This window comes from Podarcis liolepis, assembly GCF_965112155.1.
Source record: "Podarcis liolepis genome assembly, chromosome: 15".
NCBI classification, from domain to species: Eukaryota; Metazoa; Chordata; class Lepidosauria; order Squamata; family Lacertidae; genus Podarcis; species Podarcis liolepis.
Genome location: NC_139566.1, coordinates 2,724,509 through 2,748,405, shown reverse-complemented (window position 1 = coordinate 2,748,405; position 23,897 = coordinate 2,724,509). Strand labels below are relative to the sequence as shown.

The 23,897-nt window shown below is 49.6% G+C and overlaps 1 protein-coding gene across 3 annotated transcripts; it reads right to left on the bottom strand.

Moving 5' to 3' along the window:
* Positions 1–15,510: 15,510 nt before the first annotated feature.
* Positions 15,511–23,482, bottom strand: C2CD4D (C2 calcium dependent domain containing 4D). Of its 3 annotated transcripts, none has more exons than XM_083477316.1 (3): positions 23,162–23,482; positions 17,671–18,845; positions 15,511–17,469 (listed from the first exon to the last, which is right to left on the bottom strand). In XM_083477316.1, exon 2 carries the CDS (start codon positions 18,753–18,755, stop codon positions 17,682–17,684), a length of 1,074 nt encoding a protein of 357 aa, XP_083333442.1. In that variant the 5' UTR covers positions 18,756–18,845; positions 23,162–23,482; the 3' UTR covers positions 15,511–17,469; positions 17,671–17,681. The 3 variants fall into 3 exon arrangements, with proteins under 3 accessions (XP_083333442.1, XP_083333441.1, XP_083333440.1); XM_083477315.1 differs by having other exon boundaries at positions 15,511–17,473; positions 17,675–18,845; XM_083477314.1 differs by having other exon boundaries at positions 15,511–18,845; positions 23,162–23,481.
* Positions 23,483–23,897: the final 415 nt, after the last annotated feature.

The window sequence follows — 23,897 nt, the reverse complement described above, 5'->3', positions numbered from 1 at the left end:
AGGCCGGAGTGCAAACACGGAATTGTAGAGTTAGAAGGGGCCACTAGAGAGTCATCTAGTCCAGTGTTTTTCAACCTTTTTTAGGCAAAGGCACACTTGTTTCATGAAAAAAATCACGAGGCACACCACCATTAGAAAATGTTAAAAAATTTAACTCTTTGCCTATATTGACTATATATAAAGTAATTCTCTTGAATAGGAATCAAATAAACACAAATCAAATAAACACAAACACTTAACATCAGTGGTGGGATTCAAAAATTTTAGTAACCAGTTCCGACATTCAAGCATGGTTTAATATTTTTTCTTTAATGGCAAACAAAAACGTCGCAGACCGTTCTCTGCTCAGTGGGGATCGATCCGCTGATCCCCGCTGAGCCGGCGGATGACAGCTCCGTCTCCGCACTGTGTGCGGAGAGGGAGATGTCAGAGCCCCGCTGCTCTCTATGGGGAATCGGATGAGAGCAGACCGCCTGTCCACTCTCATCCGATCCCATCCGATCTGATCCCCACCCAGGACGGATGGAAAATAGGGTGGACACAGTCCGGCACCCGCCTAGTGGGCGAAAATGTGACATTCTTTTTAAAAAAATCTTTCGAATTTTTCAATTTTCCCCACGGCACACCAGGCAACATCTCGCGGCACACTAGTGTGCCGCGGAACAGTGGTCGAAAAACACTGATCTAGTCCAACCGCTTGCAATACAGGAATCTGTTGCTCAGCACGAGTCTTGAACCCATGACCTTCAGGTTAAGAGTCTCATGCTCTTTCGACCGAGCTATCCCACCTGGGGACGTGGAACTCGGAGAGAACACCTTTGTTTGAGACTCTGTCCTGCCATGTAGATCGAGAGATACAGATACAGAATTCATAGCTGTCAACGTTTCCCTTTTCAAAAGGGAAATTTCCTTATTCCGAGTGGGTTTCCTTTCCAGAAAAGGGAAAAGTTGGCAGCTATGATACTGAAGCTCTGGTTTTCCCAGTCGTGATGTATGGAAGTGAGAGCTGGACCATCAAGAAGGCTGATCGCCGAAGAATGGATGCTTTTGAATTCTGGTGCTGGAGGAGACTCTTGAGAGTCCCATGGACTGCAAGAAGATCCAACCTCTCCATTCTGAAGGAGATCAGCCCTGAGTGCTCACTGGAAGGACAGATCCTGAAGCTGAGGCTCCAATACTTTGGCCACCTCATGAGAAGAGAAGACTCCCTGGAAAAGACCCTGATGTTGGGAAAGATGGAGGGCACAAGGAGAAGGGGATGACAGAGGACGAGATGGTGGGACAGTGTTCTCGAAGAGACCAGCATGAGTTTGTCCAGACTGCGGGAGGCAGTGGAAGACAGGAGCGCCTGGCGTGCTCTGGTCCAGGGGGGTCACGAAGAGTCGGACACGACTAAACGACTAAACAACAACAACATGATACTGATACAGGCTGATCCCCAGAGCCACGCTGCCCCCTAGTGGAAAGTCACCCACCTGCATTGCTCAGCATCATGCCAACAGCCTCAGATCAGGTAGGTGCCTCTGCCAGGAGGTTATATAACAGGCTGGATGACTCAACATACTTTTGATCGTGGAGCTGCCCTTGGGTGGGGCTCTCTTTCTCCTTCTCTTAATTTCGGTTCCCGAAAAAGTTGTGAAGAGCCGTCCCTGAAGGGCTGGAAGGGTGGATGGGGCCCCTTTAGCCCGCAGAGCTTTTGACTGCGGGGTGACAAGGCCTGGGAAAAGGTGCCAGCCTGAGATCAACACTGCAAGGGTGTGTGTGGAAGAGATGGAGAAAGCAAATCTGGAGAGGCTGATTTCCCTCCCTCCCGTTGCCAGCACATCCCAAGTCACACACATGATGTATGCGGAAGTTTCTTGGATCATCGAGAGCAACTTCCCAATCATAGAATTGTAGAGTCGTCAGGGACCCCCTTAAAAGGGACGCGGGTGGCGCTGTGGGTTAAACCACAGAGCCTACGACTTGCCGATCAGAAGGTCGGTGGTTTGAATCCCCACGACGGGGTGAGCTCCCGTTGCTCGGTCCCTGCTCCTGCCAACCTAGCAGTTCGAAAGCACGAAGTGCAAGTAGATAAATAGGTATCACTCCAGCAGGAAGGTAAACTGTGTTTCCGTGCACTGCTCTGGTTCGCCAGAAGCGGCTTAGTCATACTGGCCACATGACCCGGAAGCGGTACGCCGGCTCCCTCGGCCAGTAAAGCGAGATGAGCGCCGCAACCCCAGAGTCGGCCACGACTGGACCTAATGGTCAGGGGTCCCTTTACCTTTACCTTTAAGAGACCCCCTTGCAATGCAGGAATCTCAGCGAAAGCAGCCATGGCAGACGGCCATCCGACCTCTGCTTAAAAACCTGCAAGGAAGGCGAGACCACAATCTCCCGAGGGAGACCGTTCCGCTGCAGATCTTGCTGCCAAAAAGTTCTTCCTGGTGTTCGATGAACTATGCAGAACTGGTGAAACCCAGAGTTGTCTGCGACTGGACCTAATGGTCAGGGGTCCCTATACCTTTTATACAATTTTACAATATGCAGAGAATAACATGAGTTGAGAAATCAGAGAGAAGAGCAGAGGGAAGTCTTGGGGGGGGGAGGGAGGGTTTGTTGGGGAGCTGGGAGGTGGGGGAAAAGGGGGAGAAATAATGAGGAAGATTTGTTTTGATAATTTGTTATGTTGAAATTGTTAATAAAAAATTTATTTAAAAAAAGTTCTTCCTGATGTTCAGTCGGAATCTCCTTTCTTGTAACTTGAAGTCACAGGTTCGAGTCCTACCCTCCAGAGCAGGAGAAAGCAAGCTTCCTTCATCTTCTTTGTGGAAGCCATTCAGATACTGGAAGATAATGAAAGGGAGCCGTGTTTGGGGCTTTTTAGGTCAGCGAAAAGGGGAGGAAGAGCTGGAATGGGAGAAGTTTATAAAATTAGGAGAAAGTGGGCAGAGAATTTTTTTTTTATACCTCTCTCGTCACCGTAGCGTAGAACATCTGATGGACATCTGAAGAAGCTGAATGGTGGAAGATTTGAGACAGGGGAAAGGAAGGGCATCTTCGTTTGGTACATAGCTAAACTCTGGAAGTCCCTGACACAGGAGGCAGTGGTGCAATGTGACCAGCAGCCCTGTATTCAAAGCAAACTTGTTTTTTAAAGGGTTTTTTTAAAAAAATAATGAGAAAAAGGGTCCCTGGATCTCTCTCTAACGATGTCCCGTGTCTAATCTAACACCTACAGTCCAAAGTCACGGCAAAGTATGAACCTCCATTACCTCCGTCTGTCACGGTTTGGATGTTGCAAAATAATTTCTGTTCATCAAGGAATGCTGATTACCCAATCATTCCTGCAAGCAGACCTGTATATTGTTAATGCTTCCTTTAATTTATTTAGTTAACAACATTTACACCGCTGCTTACTGGTTTGCTCAGTCTACGAGTGCATAAGAGCATCCTTTTCCAAAGGTTTAAATCTCCCAATCAAGAGATCAATTGGGTGTTTGATTAACTTTTGATTAGGTCACCCTGCACTTCTGAAAAACTGGCCTGTTTTGCATTTAGAGCGGCAATTTTATGGAGAAAAGTTTGTGCGGGTGATACAGGCTAACTTCTTCAGGGGAGCAAACTCTTATCTGACAGAATGCATGGATTTAATAATTATTGTAACTCTCTAATGTATTTCTCTCTAAGGTATCTTCGGACCAGTATACCTGAAGGAGCGTCTCCACCCCCATCGTTCTGCCCGGACACTGAGGTCCAGCGCCGAGGGCCTTCTGGCGGTTCCCTCATTGCGAGAAGCGAAGCTACAGGGAACCAGGCAGAGGGCCTTCTCGGTGGTGGTGCCCGCCCTGTGGAATGCCCTCCCATCGGATGTCAAGGTGATGGACAACTACCTGACATTCAGAAAACATCTTAAGGCGGCCCTATTCAGGGAAGCTTTTAATGTATGATATTTTAGTGTTTTTTGGTTTCTGTGGAAGCCGCCCAGAGTGGCTGGGGAAACCCAGCCAGATGGGCGGGGTCCAAATAATAAATTATTATTATTATTATTATTATTATTATTATTATTATTATTTATTTTGTTTTATGTACATTGTCTTTCATCATGGCTTTGGCCGTGCAAATAAAGAATACCCATAAACGTTTATATAGCGCATGATTGCAAGAAAACCTCCAAGCGGTTTGCAAAAACATATAAGAAATAAAAGATATACAAAATAAAAGATTAAGATTCTCACTTGTTAGAAACAGGTCTTTAAAAGGTGATTAAAATCAACATTGGCTGAGAGATAAGCACCTGTGACGTCCAGGTGTCTGGGTAGGGTTGCCTAAGCGAAGGAGGCACCGAGAAAAGGGCAACAGAGAAGGCTGCGTCTGATGTCACCAGGCAGAGAGTTCCAAAGTGTAGGCACTGAGATTCTAAAAGGCCAATTTCTTACAAGGGTGGGGTGTGTATTGTGTGGCACCAGTAAGAGTACCAGTTCTGCAGATTAGAGCGGTTGAATGGGCACATAGCGGGCAAGGTGATCCCACAAATAAACTGGCCCCAAACTGATAAGATGGGGTATAAATAAACAGTATACAGTGGTACCTCAGGTTACATATGCTTCAGGTTACATACGCTTCAGGTTACAGACTCTGCTAACCCAGAAATAGTGCTTCAGGTTAAGAACTTTGCTTCAGGGTGAGAACAGAAATCGTGCTCCGGCAGCGCAGCGGCAGCAGGAGGCCCCATTAGCTAAAGTGGTGCTTCAGGTTAAGAACAGTTTCAGGTTGAGAACGGACCTCCGGAACGAATTAAGTACTTAACCCGAGGTACCACTGTACTAATACTAATATAATATACAATGGACACTTGGGTTGCGAATGTGATCTGTGCGGGAAGCACGTTCACGACCCACAGTGTCCAAAACCCGCAGCGCCACACCTGTGCACGTGCAGGTCGTGATTCGGCGCCGCTGCACATGCACAAAGCGTGATTTAGCGCTTCTGCACATGCGCATGTGCAAGTGCCGAAACCCGGAAGGAACCCGTTGCAGTACTTCTGGGTTCGGCGCGGTGCGCAACCCGAAATCGTGCAACCCGAAGCATCTGTAACCTGAGGTATGACTGTACTAATAGCAACACCTTGAACTCGGTCTGTTTTGGAGTCCACATGTCTGAAAACTGCCCATATTCCTTGCTCTTTTTGAGTCCCGTCATCTGCCCATTGCACAGTTGCAGGGCTGGAGGTGGGGATCTCCCCTTCCAGTATCAAAGTGCTAGACATTTAACTGTTGTGCCTGCCCATAGCAGCAGGTGAATCAAATCCAGACCGTGGGCTTGAAACTCCATTCCGTATTTTGCACTGAAGAGTAATGGGTTCTCCTTGCTGCTGCTGCTGCTGTTGCTGCTGTGTGGAATAACACATGAACGAGACCTTTGGATTTAGTAAGTAAAGCTTTTAAACTTACGCAGCAGTGTGTGTGGTCTGTTCATTGCTAGCCGGGGAAGAGAGAGGAAGCGAGAGCTTGAAAACAGACTAAGCGGGATATGGAAAACCCATATTCCACACTATGCTGCCGGTTAACTCTGCAAGTGTTTTTAACTCTGCCGGAGGCTCTCTCCAGTGGAAGAGGGTGCAAAGCCCCAGGTTTTGAATGTAAGTTGATTATTTTGTTAATTCCCCACATGTGGGTCAGGTCTGTTTCCCACCCTTACTCAGTTTACGTATGAGATCATCTTACCTGAAATATGTCCACTTAAATCGGTGGAATTAGCATTGGTACAGATGCTCATTGATAAGAACTCCATCATTTAGTGTAGCTGCACTTGACCTTTGGAACTTGTTATGTACTGAGTTGAATAGGGTTCAGAATGCAGCAATCTGATTGGTCCTAGAACAATAGGATCCAGAATGCAGCAGTCTGATTGGTCCTAGAGCAATAGGATCCAGAATGCAGCAGTCTGATTGGTCCTAGAACAACAGGATCCAGAATGCAGCAGTCTGATTGGTCCTAGAACAATAGGATTCAGAATGTAGGAGTCTGATTGGTCCTAGAACAATAGGATCCAGAATGCAGCAGTCTGATTGGTCCTAGAACAATAGGATCCAGAATGCAGCAGTCTGATTGGTCCTAGAACAATAGAATCCAGAATGCAGCAGTCTGATTGGTCCTAGAACAATAGGATCCAGAATGCAGCAGTCCGATTGGTCCTAGAACAATAGGATCCAGAATGCAGCAGTCCGATTGGTCCTAGAACAATAGGATCCAGAATGCAGCAGTCTGATTGGTCCTAGAACAATAGGATCCAGAATGCAGCAGTCTGATTGGTCCTAGAACAATAGGATCCAGAATGCAGCAGTCTGATTGGTCCTAGAGCAATAGGATCCAGAATGCAGCAGTCTGATTGGTCCTAGAACAACAGGATCCAGAATGCAGCAGTCTGATTGGTCCTAGAACAACAGGATCCAGAATGCAGCAGTCTGATTGGTCCTAGAACAATAGGATCCAGAATGCAGCAGTCTGATTGGTCCTAGAACAACAGGATCCGGAATGCAGCAGTCTGATTGGTCCACAGGAGCCACCCAATCCAGCTCCAGGCGGAAATGAATCCGCAACCTGATTAGCCAATCACGTGGGGCCCATTGTGTAAATAATGTATATAAAGCAGACATTTCGGGGAAACTTCCATTCCTCACTACTATGAGCTGAATAAAGAGCATGAAATCCACACTCGACTCCGAGTATATTTCAGAACTCCTTGCCTGTTGATATCAGGCAGGTTCCTTTCGCTGTGCTCTTTTTGGCGCCTGCTTAAAACCTGCCTATCCAGAGGTTTAGAAAGCTGACACAAGTTTTAATCTGTTTTTAACCCCTTGCTATGTAAACTTTTCAAAAGTCTTAAATTGTTGCTGTTTCCTACTGATGATTTTATTGTCTTATCTTTTTTTTCTGTAAACCACTTTGAGGCTTTTAATTTTTTTACAGTCAGGCGGTGGGTGCCTGGATTTTATGAAATAAATAATGCTGTAACACAGATCGCAGAATGACTAATAAAGCAAGGGGACCACAGAACTGCCCCAATTTAAATGGGATGTCCTGGAATTGCAGAAACCATTCCCGGCTTCTGACTGGATCCTGGAATGCCCCGTGTTTTTTGGTCCAGCACTCTTGCGCAAGCCAGCAGACTCTCACCAGAGCACAGGATCAAAAGATGCTCATTTTGCTTTATGTATGCGACAACGGCGGCAAGAGTCTTAATAGCACAAGGATGGAAGAATGAGGAAATCCCGACCAAAGAACTGTGGCAAGAGAAACTGATGGACTACGCAGAACTGGCAAAACTGACATACAAACTACATGACAAGGATAACTGTGATTTTAAAGATGAATGGGAACCCTTCACAAAGTACTTAAAGAAACAACAAAACGAACTGGACTCCTTGGCAGGTTTTGAACAAACATTCACAAACTTGTAATTGATAACATCTAGATAGATAAATTAAGGATCTGTACAGTTTTGTAACATGCAGAAAATAACATATGTTGATAAACCAGAGAAAGGAGCTGGTGGGGAGGGGAGGGTGGGGTATTTTGGGGAGGAGGGAGGGGGAAAATAGGGGGATTTAAGGATGATATGTTTTTTGATAAAATGTTGTGTTGAAATTACTAATAAAAGAAAAAAAAGGAATATGATCATTTTGGGGTTCCCATGCTCTGATGCGAGTGAGTTGGGCCTCGTGAGAGCTTGCGGCGAAAAAAATGGAGCGTCTTGATTTGGGTACTCCAGTTGCTGGAGGGTATGAAACTGGTACCAGTCTAGAGGGTCCCCAAGACAGCATGATCTTTATCTCGGCGTTTCCTAGCTCCTTCCTAACACAAGGAGTGTTGTAAACAAAAATTGCCCTTTTCCCTTATGGGGTACTGTCAGGGGTTCAGGAGCAGAGGCGAGGGCAAGGGAGGAAACAGAGAGCGAGGGGGAGGAGTCCGAAGAAAAGATGAGTGATGACGACGACCCGAGATCGCCGAGTCTTTCCAGTGAATCAGAAGATTCACAGAAAGGAGCGCCAGTGGCCAGAGCAAGGGGGGAGCCTAGGGGGACACCCCAGGAAGAAGGGTCCAGGAAGGAAGAGACCATGGGGGGCAGAGGGACCCAGAGAAGAACGGTCAGGCGGAAAAGGTGGAGTAAGGCTAGGGTATTAAGTTGGTGTACAGGGGGCGGAGACTCAGACGGAGCTTCGCCGGTCTAGCTTATAAGACGTAGAGCTGCACGCGGCAGCTTGAAAATGGAAACTGTAACTCAATAAAGACTTTTATAAAGTGAACGCTGGCTAGCGTGATCCTCTGGGAGCTAGGATCTGGGAGCAGCTCTGACAGGTACCCAAGAGCCCATATAGAGTCCTTACATAGGTTCCCTATTGGTAGGAGAGAATAACAGAGGCCAACTAGAGAATATTGAGAAGCAAAGCAGCTAGTAAGCCTGATCTTTATTGATCTGTTGCAACAGGGTGCTCCCCTCACCACACAAAGGAGAGAGGAGGAACCCAGAACAATGGCGCGCAAGGCCTTATATGGACTTTTGAAATTGCCACTGTAGATGAAGACCACCCCCAGAAACATCATACCTACATCACAGAAAAGGCGGTCTACAGCAGAAATCTGAGTGTGTTGTTTACCTCCTGTCTGACAGGTTACCTGTTAACGCTCACTTGATTGGATACCCTGGGGAGCCTGGCCAGTCTTTTGTAATGATAAATACTTAGTTCCTGAGCCAGGTCACCCTATTCATACACAGACATACCCTTAAGACAGGGTTTGTGAAGGAAAAGACAATGGGGAGGCTTTTCCATTTTCCTTTGACCTTGCAGAGAAAACATTTGGTCAGTTTAGGGCAGCTTGGGAATCAAAATGGTTCCAGGTCGGTCTTCCTGTGCTGATCTATGTATGTGCTTGGTTGGTACACTTATGAACATTTAACATATATCTAAGACCTCAAATTTCCTATCACAGGAGCACACAGGTGAAATCACGGCTGGTTGTCAACATGACATAGCAGGCCTGGTACGTAGTTGATTGGGGGAGCATCTCCTGCCAAGGTCAGCCAAGGACGCTCCCTGGCATTCCCACGGGAGACGGGCACGGATTAGAGGAGGCGCAGGCCGTGTGGGGCGGGGGGAACACAAAATTGGGGAGGTATTTTTTGGAACAGCAGGCCAAATGCTTTCATTCCAGCGGCTCCACGCCTCTCCCCCTCAGCTCCACCACCCCAGGCAGGCCGCTCTATCGCCACATCTGAGGAGGCTTCCAGGAGAGTAAAGGGCGCAGCCCAGGAAACAGGTGCCAAGAAAGGAGAGCTCCATATCGGATCAGCTTTTTGCAGGGAGGCCCGAGGCCTCGGTGGGGAGGATCCGAGAGGGAGAGATTTCTCATGAGCCCCATGGTGGTGCTTCCAGGATCGGGGGGGGGGGGGGGGAGATTGGCAGGTCCTGAAGGAAGAGGAGGAAGAAAGAGAGGCAACAGAAGTGGGGTGGAACGGAACTGTGGGAACCTGCTTTCTTGCATTGCAGGGCTAGAATGACCCTCTCGACCCCTTCCAAACCTGAGGTCCAGCGCTGAGGGCCTTCTGGTGGTTCCCTCCCTGTGAGAAGGGAGGTTACACAGGGAACCAGGCAGAGGACCTTCTCGGTGGTGGCACCCGCCCTGTGGAATGTCCTCCCATCAGATGTCAAGGAAATAAACAACTATCCGACTTTTAGAAGACATCTGAAGGCAGCCCTGTTTAGGGAAGTTTCTAATGTTTGATGTTTCATTGTGTTTTTAATATTCTGTTACGAGCCACCCAGAGTGGCCAGATGGGTGTGGTATAAATAGTAAGGTAAAGGTAAAGGGACCCCTGACCGTTAGGTCCAGTCGCGGACGACTCTGGGGTTGCGGCGCTCATCTCGCTTTACTGGCCGAGGGAGCCTGCGTACAGCTTCCGGGTCATGTGGCCAGCGGGACTAAGCTGCTTCTGGCGAACCAGAGCAGCGCATGAAAACACCGTTTACCTTCCCGCCAGAGCGGTACCTATTTATCTACTTGCACTTTGACGTGCTTTCAAACTGCTAGGTTGGCAGGAGCAGGGACCGACCAACGGGAGCTCACCCCGTCACGGGGGTTAGAACCACAGACCTTCTGACCGGCAAGCCCTAGGCTCTGTGGTTTAACCCACAGTGCCACCTGTCCCTAATAATAATATTAATAATGTTCTTATGTTCAGGAGGTGGGGTGAGAGGCAAGGGTGTCTTCACCCAATGCTCACTACCTGATTTATTTCCCTATACGCATGTCCAGTTCTCTGAACTCCACATGCACACATGAGATGCTCAACCATGGCTTCTGTTTTCAAATCAGACGGAAGATGTTTCGAAGGAAAGCGGACCAAGCAGGTGTCTCTCACAGGAAGCGACGGGGATAACTATGGATCTCAGTGTATGTCACGAGCAGTGGGAGTCCACCAGAGCAGGAATAAGCGGCAAGGTGTCAATTTCCCCCCAGGTGAAATGGGCTACGTGTTATCCCCATTTAAAGATCTCCAGCCACTGCCCTTTTGAGATAATTGCTTGGCCGGCTGCCTTAGGTGCCAGCAACCTGTTTTCCTAACTCCGCATCTGACAATTAAAAGTGGTGCGACTGGCCTTTATGATGGCATTGTTGTGGTCAGGAGAAACCCTGAGATGCCCAGCGCTTTTCACCCCCATTAAAAAATGGGGAGTGGCTGCCTTGCCCGTAATTTGCCAAGTTAAAAGCTGCCAACCGTGCCCGGGTACAGAGAGGCAGCAGGATTGGCCAAGAATAAACATGAGTCTTTGCTGGAGAATTTACATGCAGTTTCCCGGCGCTGAAATACTTGGTCCAAGGTTTCCATCTGGTGGTAGAAAATGACGTGACAACATTTCCCCCCCATCCTAATTGCTGCATTCCTCCCTGGAGTGAGTCAGGGCCACACAGCAGATGTTAAAGATGCATTTAACATGGCAGGAGGTTTTTTTTTAAATGACTGAGGAATGGAGGCTGAAAATAATCAGATTTGCAGCAGGCGTGAAGCGGGGGAGAGTTTAATCCTTTCCTCTCTTGCTGTGATTCTGTGGGAAATCTTCTGCATCTGAACTACACAGTTAAAACTTTACCATTCCACTTTAAAACAGTCGTGGCTTTCCCCAGAGAATCCTGCAAGTGCGGCTTTCTCCCAATTGAAGTGCAGAGTGTTTGAGGACTGGGATATTTGCAGGGAAAACAAAATGCTTGTTTGCAAAGCTATTGTACTGCCAACCTTACTGTATGCCTGTGAAACATGGACCACTTATAAACGCCATCTCCAACTCCTCGAAAGATTCCATTAGCGGTGTCTCCAAATATTTTTACACATCACTTGGGAAGACAGGCGAACTACTACCAGTGTACTGGAAGAAGCAAAGATCACCAGTGTTGAAGCGATGATTCTTCAACATCAACTTCACTGGACTGGTCATGTTGTGCGGATGCCTGATGATCGTCTTCCAAAGCAACTACTCTATTCTGAACTTAAAAATGGAAAGCGTAATGCTGGTGGTCAACAAAAGAGGTTTAAAGACTGTCTCAAGGAAAATCTGGAAAAATGTAGTATAAACACTGACAACTGGGAAACACTGGCCTGCGAGTGCTCCAGTTGGAGAACAGCCTTGACCAAAGGTGTCATGGGCTTTGAAGACACTCGAACTCAGGACGCAAGGGAGAAACGTGCTAAGAGGAAGGCACGCTTGGCAAATCCACACCGTGATCAACTCCCACCCGGAAACCAATGTCCCCACTGTGGAAGGAGGTGTGGATCCAGAATTGGCCTCCACAGTCACTTACGGACTCATTGTTAAAACCGTGTTTATGGAAGACAATCTTACTCAGCTACGAGGGATCGCCAAAGAAGAAGAAGAGTTTGTTAAAGGTGCCAAGTTGTTAGGACACCCCACCCCCCCAAGTTTCCCTCACAAGGCTACAATTTCCAGAGTCACCTGGGAAGAGGGATTGATAATTAAACTGCTATAAAGTTTCTAGCTCTGTAGGGGGAATAAGGGAGGGCTCCTAACAACTCTCAACAAATTACCCTCCCCATGATTCTTTTGAGGAATGATACTGCTTTAAATGTACAATGCAGAAGGGGCCTAAATCTATGTTTTTTGGTGGGGGTGTTATATGCCCTATTATCATCCTCCCTGCCTGCAGTGTAGATTATGAATTTTAAAAGAAGGCTGGGTCTTGGAATCACAATGGAGACTGACCGGGAACGAAACCTTGATTTCCTAGCAGTAGCTGTGAAAAAAGAGAACCACAAACTAAGGATTGTTAGAAAAGGGATTTAAAAAAAACACACAAAACCACCTGCCCAATATTGTAATGCTGTGCAGCTGCACTTGGAAGACTTGGATAGAGTTCTGGTCGCCACAGCTGAAAAAGGATATTGCAGAATGACGGGGAGACTTAGAGGAGACTCAATGCAGAAGGCGAATAAAGAATGGATAGTATTTAAAGAATATTTGAAAACCTATTACAATAGCAAAAACCTCCTGGCAGACCTTAAATGATTCTTGTACTGTAATGTATAGACAACAAACTAAAGAATATTTATCTGAAGGAAATTAAGGAAACAAAGTATAATAATATCATACTGTTTAAAAAACAACAAATGAGACTTAGTTTTTTGAGAACAACCGGAAGTTTCTTTTATCCTTCTTACTTTCATTTTTTATTTCCTTTTCCTTTTTATTTATTTTTTGTTGTATTTTTCTTTTTCTTGTGTGGTGTTCATGCATAAACTGTAACATGGCAAATTGTTGTGTAAATATGTGTTGAATGTTGAATAAAGATTTATTTTTAAAAAATTTAAAAAGAAAAAGGATATTGCAGGATGAGGATAAAGGATAAGACAATGATCAAGAGGCTGGAGAACGCCCCCGTTTGGAAAGGTCATAGCATTTGGAACTTTTTAGTTTAGTTTCCTGTCCTGCAGGGGGGTTGGACTGGATATCCTTTGGGTGCCTCCCAACTCTAAAATTCTAACTTAAGGAGGACTGCCCTCCAGTGCTGGAACCTATTATGTACCCACTTTCTTTTCAAATTTCAGTCAGCATCACCCAACAGGCTTTCATGCCCATCTTCTCCATCAATGGACTAGAAACTTTGTAAGTTTTGTTGTTGTTGTTGTTCAAATTTCCATTCTCAGGAATCTGATTTCTGTGGCGCTTCTGGAGACATGAGGAATCTTCGGCTACAAACTTGCCTCTCTAATCAGTTTCCACACACCTCCCGGTTTCATCCCTCCCTCCCTCAATCCATTAAAACATTTTATTTTACCCACGCAATGGAAACCTGCCTGCGTTGGAAGCCCACCTGATGCAGAATCAATATTGATATAGGTTTATTAGACCATCTGTCTTCATTTTCAGCGGTGGTGGAATATATCTTTTCTGCACGCTCCTGCAATTCTGTCAGAGACGGAAGGTGCAAAAAGGCTTCTCTTTCAAGCAAAGCCAGAGAATGGATTTCAGGATCACAGGAAGCCGGCTTTGCAGAGTTAGGCCACTGGGAGATGTCAGGATTCGAAGCTGGAACCTCCTGCATGCAAAGCACTGCAAACAAAGTGATACGCCCCCGTTCTCCTGGTTGTGGAAAAAAGGCTGGATTTTAAAAGGGTTGCAGGAAACTAAACCCCTGGTTCTTTCACTCAGTAACCTTGACCCTGTCTGGCAGTGCTTAGGGCCAGTGGCGTAGCGTGGGGGGTGCCGGGGTGCCGGCCGCACTGGGCGCAACATTGGGGGGGGGGGGGCGCGTTTGGCCGGCCCTTCGCAAGACAAAAGTCCATAGGGAAATCTCTGGGACAGCAGGGAAGCGCAGCGCGTCTTCCCCACTGTCCTCGGACCTCCTCCGAAGCCTGGCGGTGGGGCAGAGAGACCACCTCCCGCCGCCAGGCTTCGGAAGGCTGCTCCGAAGCCTGGCGGCGGGAGGAGGGCTCTCCGCCCCACCGCCAGCCTTCGGATGGCTGTCCTGAAGACTTGTGGTGGGAGCAGTGGCGTAGCGTGGGGGGTGCAGGGGGGGGGCCTGCCGCACCTGGCGCAACATCTGGGGGGGGGGCGCGGAAGAGACTCGAGTGCTAAAATCCACGGGTTAGGGGGTGCAAATTACTTGCCTTGCCCCGGGTGCTGAGAACCCACGCTACGCCACTGCTTAGGGCAGGGGTCAGCAAACTTTTTCAGCAGGGGGCCAGTCCACTGTCCCTCAGACTTTGTGGGGGGCCGGACTATATTTTGAAGGGAAAAAATGAATGAATTCCTATGCCCCACAAAGAACCCAGAGGTGCATTTTAAATAAAAGGACACATTCTATTCATGTAAAAACATGCTGGTTCCTGGACTGTCCAGGGATAGCGCCCGCAAAGCCTCTGCAGGGCAGCAGGATGAAGGTTCCCCACTGCCCTGTGGAGGCTTCGCGGGCTACCCCAGAGCTGCTCAGGAGCTTGTCGGGGCTGGCGGGGGGAGCACGGTTTTCCCCCAGCCCCCAAAAGCAGCTCAGGGAACAGCGTGCAGGCTGTGCGCAGCTTTCCCGCTGCTCCCAGAACTTGTGGGGCTGGCGGGAGAAGCCTGGGTCCCCCCCCCCCAGCCTGAGGGACCACACATTCACTCCATAAGATGCACAGACATTTCCCCTTGGATTTTAAGAGGGGGAAAGTGTGTTTTATGGAGCAAAAAATACGGTATATATTGCCACACTTTTTGGTGCCTTGTAAGGTTTGGTGATGTGTGAATTTCTGAGGACATTTCTTCCCCAGCCCTCACCTGGAAAACAGACCCTTCTGTATCTATTTGAACTTTTGGGGTGACCCAGAAGTCTCAGGTTCTGTACCTTTCCTGGGCGCTATCCTAACTGCCCGCTGTCATTCTTTTGCATCACCCACCAGCCACAGAGGGCCCTGCTGGCTATTAAAGGAGGTAAGGTTGAGGCAGGATTAATTTCTGCTGCCCTGGTAGTTAACCCTCCTCTTTTTTTAAATTAAATATTGGACTGCACTGAAAATGAAAAGTCTGCTGGTACCAGTGAAACTGTCCCTTGACCACTTTGATCAGCAGAACTGGCACCAAAAGCTACAGGTACCACATAATCCCTGTTCCGCATTTGTGAGAACTCCCTTGTTTAGTGTGGCAGAGCCTACACTTTGGAACTCCCTGCCACTTGATTTCAAGCAGTCATACCTTGGTTTTCGAACAGCTTAGCTCTCAGACATTCTGGTTCCCAAGCGCCACAAACCTGGAAGTGACTGGTCTGGTTTTGAAATATACTCAGGGTCGAGTGTGGATTTCATGCTCTTTATTCAGCTCAGAGCAGTGAGGAATGCAAGTCCCACCGAAATGTCTGCTTTATATACCTTATTTACACAATGGGCCCCACGTGATTGGCTAATTCTGGGATTCTCCTGTAGGCCAATCAGGTTGCGGATTCACTTCCACCCGGAGTTGGATTGGGTGCCTCCTGCGGACCAATCAGACTGCTGCATTCTGGATCCTAGTCAACTCAGTACACAACAGGTTTGCGAACTATTTTCGGATGCCAAACATCCAATGGGGCTTCCGCTGCTTCTGATTGGCTGCAGGAGCTTCCTGTAGCCAATCGGAAGCCGCGCTTTGGTTTCCGAACATTTTGGAAGCAGAACGGACATCCGGAACGGATTCCAAGCTCCGACTGTATTTCAAACCCTTGGAAAACATAGAATCAGAGAGTTGGAAGGAACCTGAGGGTCATGTAGCCTGCAGGGCAATAGCTGATGGGAGGAGGAAATGGACGTGAGAACCTGGCAGCCCAAAAGGAAGGTGCTTATTCTGGGCGCTGGCTGGCCATTTCTCTCCAAGCAGGGAGCAGAATACAGTGGTACCTCGGGTTACATACGCTTCAGGTTACATACGCTTCAGGTTACAGACTCCACTAACCCAGAAATAGTAACTCAGGTTAAAAACTTCAGGATGAGAACAGAAATTGTGCTCCGGCGGCGCGGCAGCAGCAGGAGGCACCATTAGCTAAAGTGGTGCTTCAGGTTAAGAACAGTTTCAGGTTAAGTACGGACCTCCAGAACGAATTAAGTACTTAACCTGAGGTACCACTGTAATAGAATGAGCTAGATGACCGGCAGACCGTTATCCCAAACCCTCATTTGCTCAGGGCACAATCTTGTGACCACAGCATCCCTGGCCTACGGCTGTCCACCCTCTGCTCACATATCTCCCATGAAGAAGACCCCATCATCTCCTGAGACAGGCTGCCTCAATGCTGAACAGCTTGGGTGCAGGGAACCAGGCAGAGGGCCTTCTCGGTGGTGGCACCTGCCCTGTGGAACGCCCTCCCACCAGATGTCAGAGAGATAAAGAACTACCTGACATTCAGAAGACATCTGAAGGCAGCCCTGTTCAGGGAAGTTTTTAATGTGTGACATTTTAATGTATTTTTGGTCTTTGTTGGAAGCCGCCCAGAGTGGCTGGGGAAACCCAGCCAGATGGGCGGGGTACAAATAATAAATTATTACTGTTATTATTGGGTATTCCCCGCCCCCAGTACGTGTGTGACAATATAGGAATGTGTCACCTTGGAGATACACATTTCAAGCTTGGAGAGGATTTCAGCGGCTCATATTGAGGGACCAGTCAGGCCAGTGCCATGGGCCTCAGAGGGCCTCACTCTTGGTGCCCCAACAACTGTCCACCTCAAAAATTGCAGATCCTCCTTACATCCTGCTGTGTTGGTGGCACCCAAGTGCTGAAATGTATAGCCCGACAGCGCCCTCTGCTGTTGGCATCCAGTCATGAGCCTCGATGTGGTAACCAGAGTCCCCACTTTGAGACCTTTCCCCCGGAAATATTTGCAGGGTGTTTGTGTGTGTTGCTGTCAAACGCAGCCCGGCGACTCAAAACACAGGAAGAGCTGTTTTTTCATACTGTCCACAGATTGATTCGAAACAGGACCCATCCGGCTGCGGCCCAGAGGTCTTCCATGACACAATGGTGGCAGAGTGGGCTTGAGGGATTCCCACCACAGGCCTTGGGTGTCCCATGGTGAGATGCTGGACTGGATGGGTCTGATCCAGCAACCAGGCTCTTCTAGTGTTCTTACAAAGGTCTACCTGGCCGGCAGAAAGACCCTCTTTGCTAAGATGGAAGACCCTGAGAAAGAGAAGCCATGCTTCTTGCTGCCAACGGAAGTGACTTCCTGCCGACAGCATCCACTTCCTGTCGGGGAGTTGCCCATGCCTCTTCCTGCTAACTGAACTGACTTCCTGCCGACAGCATCCACTTCCTGTCGGGGAGTTGCCCATGCCTCTTCCTGCTAACTGAACTGACTTCCTGCCGACAGCATCCACTTCCTATCGATGAGTTGCCCATGCCTCTTCCTGCCAACTGAACTGACTTCCTGCCGACAGCATCCACTTCCTGTCAGTGAGTTGCCCATGACTCTTCCTGCTAACTGAACTGACTTCCTGCCGACAGCATCCACTTCCTGTCAGGGAGTGGTCCATGCCTCTTCCTGCCAACGGAAGTGACTTCCTGCCAACAGCATCAACTTCCTGTCGGTGAGTTGCTCATGCCTCTTCCTGCCAACTGAACCGACTTCCTGCCGACAGCAGCGACTTCCTGTCGGGGAGTTGCCCGCCCACCGACGCCCCCTTCAGGGCAGCAGGCAATCCAGAGGGACGTCGCACTCCCCCAGCAGCGCGTCCCTCCGGAGGCCAGAGCCCTTGTTGAGCACCTTGAGCCTCAGGCTGCACCTGGATAGCTCCTCCGGGGAGACGCCCTCAAAGAAGAAGTCCTCGTTGAAGATGGGGTTGCGGCTCCTCTTGACAACGGCGCTGCGCTGCCTCAGGCCTTCCCCGGGCCGCAGCTGCAAGGAGACGCAGCAGCTGAAGTGTCGCGGGTCGCAGTGGGGAGGGTAGAAGGCCTCGGCGCACACCAGCCGGACGCGGAGGCGCCCCTGGGGCTGCAGGTACTCGCTGGACAGCCTCAGCCGCCCGCCTTTGCTCACCGTCAGCACCACCTCCTTGGTGAGCCGCTCGTGGCAACGGATCAGGTCCAGCGGGAAGAGCGGCAGCGGGGCAGGGGAGCCCCAGGGGGGATCCTTCTCCCGGCGCGGAAAGCTGGGGCTGGTGTCGGCAGAGCTGGTCTCCTCCGTGGACAAGGAGCTGGGCCGTGGGGCAACGCCGAGGTCGCTGGAGCAGAAGGCGAATCTTCGGCGATACCGGTAGGCCGGACAGAACGGAGGGCAGCTCAGAGGCCGCGGCAGCAGGGGAGAGCTGAAAGGGGACGTCTCGGTGGAGGAGGCCGTGTCACTGTCGAACATCAAACCGGGCTGCAGGGAAGGCCTCGTCGGCGGAGCGGAGAACCGGGCCCCTTGCAACCGGCGCGGCAGGCGTCCACCGTGGAAGAGGGACTCCCGGCGGCGGGTGTGCGGGCTCTCGGGCAGGAAGGGCAAGCCCGTGGGGCTGGCGAGGTGGGGCATGGAGGAGGTGCTGTAGAGGCGCCCCACGGCCTGGACCTCCCCCTCCTCCGGGCTCTCCACTTGGATGACGTGCTGCTCGGCCGACCGGGCCAGGATCCCGCGGCCGTCGGGCCTGTCGCTCCTGCATGTGCGCTGCCCCTGCAGGCTGGCCAAGTTGGGAGGGATGAAGAAGGTGGGGATCGTGTCCGGCGTGATCACGTTGGGGAGGGTGGGGCAGGGGCTGGGGGGCTTCCTTCTGGAGAACATCTCAGGGCAGGAGGAGGCCGGGCGAGGGGGAATTCACAGCGGGATGGAGGGCAGAGGTCCCGTGAGAGCGCCAAGGATTCTCAGGGTGGTCTGGGAAGAAAGATAGGAAATGGTTAGCACCCTGAGGGAGGAAGAGATAATTTGCCACGGCCAAAGTCCCAGGGACACGTCCAATCTCTCTGCTACAGCTTTGGAGGGTGTCAAGGACACCCCCAAGCCAAAGAATTGCACATAGTATCCAAACAAACCCTGTGTTGCAAAGAGAACGTCAACAATGTCTAGGCAACACAATGACCATACATACATAATAGACAATCTTTATAGAATTGTTGCTTTTGAATTCTGGAGCTGGAGGAGACTCTTGAGAGTCCCATGGACTGCAAGAAGATCAAACCTCTCCATTCTTAAGGAAATCAGCCCTGAGTGCTCACTGGAAGGACAGATCCTGAAGCTGAGGCTCCAAGACTTTGGCCCCCTCATGAGAAGAGAAGACTCCCTGGAAAAGACCCTGATGCTGGGAAAGATGGAGGGCACAAGGAGAAGGGGACGACAGAGATGGTGGGACAGTGTTCTCAAAGCTACCAGCATGAGTTTGACCAAACTGCGGGAGGCAGTGGAGGACAGGAGTGCCTGGTGTGCTCTGGTCCAGGGGGTCACAAAGAGTCGGACACGACTAAACGACTAAACAACATAGAATTCCTTCAAATCATAAAAAGTTCAAAATGAAATCTTTAGTCTCAAAGTCTCTGAAAATCTTTAAATGAAGTGAGGTGCCAAACTTTGTACGGTGGAAAACAAGCTGTGAAGCTTTGTGTATTCAACAATGATGTCCAACACTGAACAGATATCTGGATACTGACTACTGTTTTGTAGAATTCTTCACCAGCGTGGTGGGTGGATATAGAATGCTTCATAAACCCATCTTATTTCGAACGAGTGTATATATAAATGAAAATATCAAATTCTGTGGAACAGTGCTCATGTAATAATGTAGTCACTGCTGAAATAAGATGGTTTCACAGCTTGTTTTCCACCGTACAAAATTCAGTGTTGGACATCATTGTTGAATACACAAAGCTTCACAGCTTGTTTTCCACCGTACAAAGTTTGGCACCTCACTTCATTTAAAGGTTTTCAGAGACTTTGAGACTAAAGATTTCATTTTGAACTTTTTATGATTTGAAGGAATTCTATAAAGATTGCCTATTACGTATATATGGTCATTGTGTTGCCTAGACATTGTTGAAAGAATTGCACATGGCTGATAGTTAACTCTTTGGGGTCAAAGGTGACCCTCTCTCGGCTCCAAATACTGCCCCCCACTAGCCTAGCGTCTAGGCAGCTATTCCCAGATCTATGGAGCAGCAGTTGCAGCAACAGGGGACCCCCTCCCCAGTTATATACCTTCCCCTCGATGCGCTATACACAGCCAGCCAGAGACTAGGCCTGCATGGAAATGCCCTCTGCTCCTCCCTTTTCACCCCCTCCTGGTTCTGGGAGGCAGTGGTGCCGGAGAGGGTGGGGAAGTCCTGCACTTGCCTGGCCTGCCTCTTCCTCTTCTTCCTCCAGCGCTCCACCCTCCAGCTCTGAAGCTTCCCCTGCCTCCGACTCTGGCCTCCTGGCTGACACAGGTCCCCACGGATCACGGACCCCTCTCCCCAGTCAGACTCCAGCCCCCCTTTCCCCTAGTGGACATTCACCAGTGTCCAGCCAGAGGGTGAAGAACAAAGCATTTTCAGGTCTCATGAAGACTAGAAACTCTTCTTTTCTTTCGGGTTGCTGAGTTCAAAACCAGATGCTGGGTTCCAGGCTCGACAATCCCATGGAGTCCTGCGCCCCCAGGAGGGGACCTGCCTTCCTCCACTACTATTTCCATCCCCCCCCCAGCGAATTTGGAGGATGCTTTCTTCTTGAGCAAAATACTTTACATGGTTGTCACAAGGCTGAAAGGAGCTACGGGTGTTGGAAGAAAACCTACTTCATGTGCACTGGTGCAAAGTGGCTGATCCACTCACTAGGCACCGCTGCCTTTCAGCCCACCAATACACTCCCATCAATCCCTGCTTATTTGTTTGTTTTCATAATTCCTTCTTTCCTCCACACACAACCCCTTTTGATTCTCACATGCGCCACTAAATGTAACTGTGCTGAACAACCCCCTTCATCACCGCTCATAAGAACGTAAGTTTAGCCCTTCTGGATCCGGCCCATGGGCCAACCAGTCCAGCACCCTGTTCTCGCAGTGGCCATCCAGATGCCTGCGTGGGAAACCAGTGAGAAGGATTCGAACACAGGAGCGCTCTCCCCTCCTGCTGAGCCACTGTGGCGAGCAGCCATTGATATCATTTCCCTCTGCGATTTCCCCCAGTCCCCTTTTAAAGCCGTCCAAATGGGGTGGCCATTCCTGTGGGAGGGAGTTCCGCAGTCCCGTGAAGAAAGAATTTGTCCCATCCTCTTTCAAAGCCACATGGCCACCTGAAAGCCTCTTTGCAAAACACAGCAGTGCCCTTTCTAGTCCCCATGACCCCGTGGTCTTTGCTTCCTTTGAAAGGGATGTGTGGGAGAGAGAGCGAGAGAGAGTCCTTGCCCCTGGCAAAAGCCAAAAGGCGGCTCCAGCACCTCGTAACAGAGTCATTAAACCGGCTACCTGTCGGAGCGTAGCTAAGTAGCTCTTTGCCACTGACGTCATTCTGCTCTCCTGAGTCCTCTGAAAAGTTTTCAAATGTCAGGAGGAGGAGGGAACTCGAAGCCGGAGCTCTCGCTGTGCGGGGTGGAAAGCTGAGCAACGTATCTCCTAGTCGAGGCTGATCCTGGGACCTCCTGTGTTCAAAGCAACTGCTCTAACCCATGAGCTATGGCCCTTCCACAAGGATTCTACTCCTCACTGTTTTAAACCAGGGTTTCCTCTTACGGAATAGGATGTCCCTATTATCACCAGAGAAATTTAGGAGGATATGATGTTCTTAAAGGTAAAGGGACCCTGACCATTAGGTCCAGTCATGGCTGACTCTGGGGTTGTGGCGCTCATCTCGCTTTATTGGTTGAGGGAGCCGGCATACAGCTTCCGCGTCATGTGGCCAGCAGGACTAAGCCACTTCTGGCGAACCAGAGCAGCGCACGGAAATGCCGTTTACCTTCCCACCAGAGCGGTACCTATTTATCTACTTGCACTTTGACGTGCTTTTGAACTGCTAGGTTGGAAGGAGCAGGGACCGAGCAACGGGAGCTCACCCCGTCGCGGGGATTCGAACCACTGACCTTCTGATTGGCAAGCCCTAGGCTCAGTGGTTTAACCCACAGCGCCACCCGCATCCCCAGCGCCACTTGCCTGGTGTCTAATGAAGGCGCCAGCCGGACCTCCCTGGGGAGAGCATTCCAAAAATGGGGAGCCACTGCAAACAAGGCCCTGGGAGTTGGTGCCTATGGTGCCAGGCTAGGTGAGCCCCTGGCCTGATCCAGAAGGCTCTTCTTACATTATTATGATTACAGTCCTGTCGCCAGTCGCCAGCTGCGCTCGCTGTTAGAGGGAATGATATATGAAGAATCGTGAAGCGGGAGTCCCAAATCCGGCTGGTTTGTTGTCTGGTCATTTATGTAGCTACACCACAAGGGGACGTGCATTGCAAAGCAGGAGAGCATCCTGACCGCCTTGGCAACAGGGACATATTTCCTCTCCCCTGCCCCTCAGGCTAGTCCTGCAAACCTTTTCACAGAAATGCAAAAAGTGACCCAAAATGAAAGGCTTGTTTCTATGTGGGAGGGTAAGCTGCTCTCAAAAGGTGCGCCTGAAATTCCAGCTTGCGCATTCCTAATTGTCCTCAAACACAGTGGAATGGCAGCTGTGGCCAATGGCATGCCTTGCGCTCTGTGGTCCCAGAAATTGGATGCCTCCGTTCAGCCTGGCGAACGCCAAACATACATACGCTGTGATTTTTCCGGCAGGAGCACAAATCTCGCCTCTCGTTTCCGTTTTAAAAACAGGCAAATTCCTGCTCTATGTGCCCCCCAAGAAACACTCTTTGGATGTTTCCAGCTGAAATCTCCAAAGCCACCCGGTGCAATGGAATTTCCCATCGTTGCAGGCCGAGCGTAGAAAGTTCCTTGTGCGGCGTTGCCATCGCATAGACGTGTGTGCACGATGCCACGACAGAATGCAAAATAGATAAAAGGTGAAAAATTTCAGGATCTGTAGAGCTGGCTACCTCTGGAGTTTCTTGGCACACACAGACTTGCAAGGTACCAGCCTCAAGCAGTCTGCTTTCCTCCATCGTACATCACGCAACCTGTCTGCTAGGAGGAAAAAGTTATCCCCACCACGTCTTGAGTTTTTCCCCTCCTCTCTCTTTCCTGGGAAAACCTCTCCAGCTGACTTGCCCCTCACAACCCAGCCCAACAGAGCCAATTACCTGCCATTGTTCCTTCATGTCCCCCTTTCTCCTTTTCTCGAATTCCCCCGTCTCGTTTCCTCGGATCTCTAGGTGACCAGCTGGCATCAGACAAGATTTCCGTCCCGCTGTTTATACCTTAGGCTTTCCGACGTCACTCTTTTGTGTGACTCACGGCGAGTTGCTCAGTTTCCCACTAGAGGGCTTTCGGGCCGGATAAACACAACCATTCATATTTTTTTTCCTTTCCTAAACCCACTAGCGTGCTAAGAAACTCAAGAGTACATTTGAGGAGGGTGCACAATTTGGAGGGAGGCGGAAACTCCACGTTACAGAGTGTCCAGTTCTGTCGACATGACAGCTGATCTATCTTCTTGGGGCCTTTCTGGATTCAGGGCCGGACTGAAATATTCGCCCCGCTCCCCGATTCTTTGGCAAGCCGCCTGCCTCGGTTTTGCTAGGTAGTTTAGCACAAAGGAATCATTCTTCCAAGCGGTGGCAAATGTTTGCAAATACTTTAGCGGCAAGTCCTTCCTGCCTCTTTGAAACGATGCGTTAAAGGGGAGTTTGTTTGGCACATAACAGCTCGAGCAACTCACTTCTCTGGTTTGGCGCATAACAGCGCGGCCTCATTTATCCAGTCGACATTCGGATAACTGGAGAGATAGGAACTGACAATGTTGATGTTGTTTAGTCATGTCCGCCTCTTCGTGACCCCCTGGACCAGAGCACGCCAGGCACTCCTCTCTTCCACTGC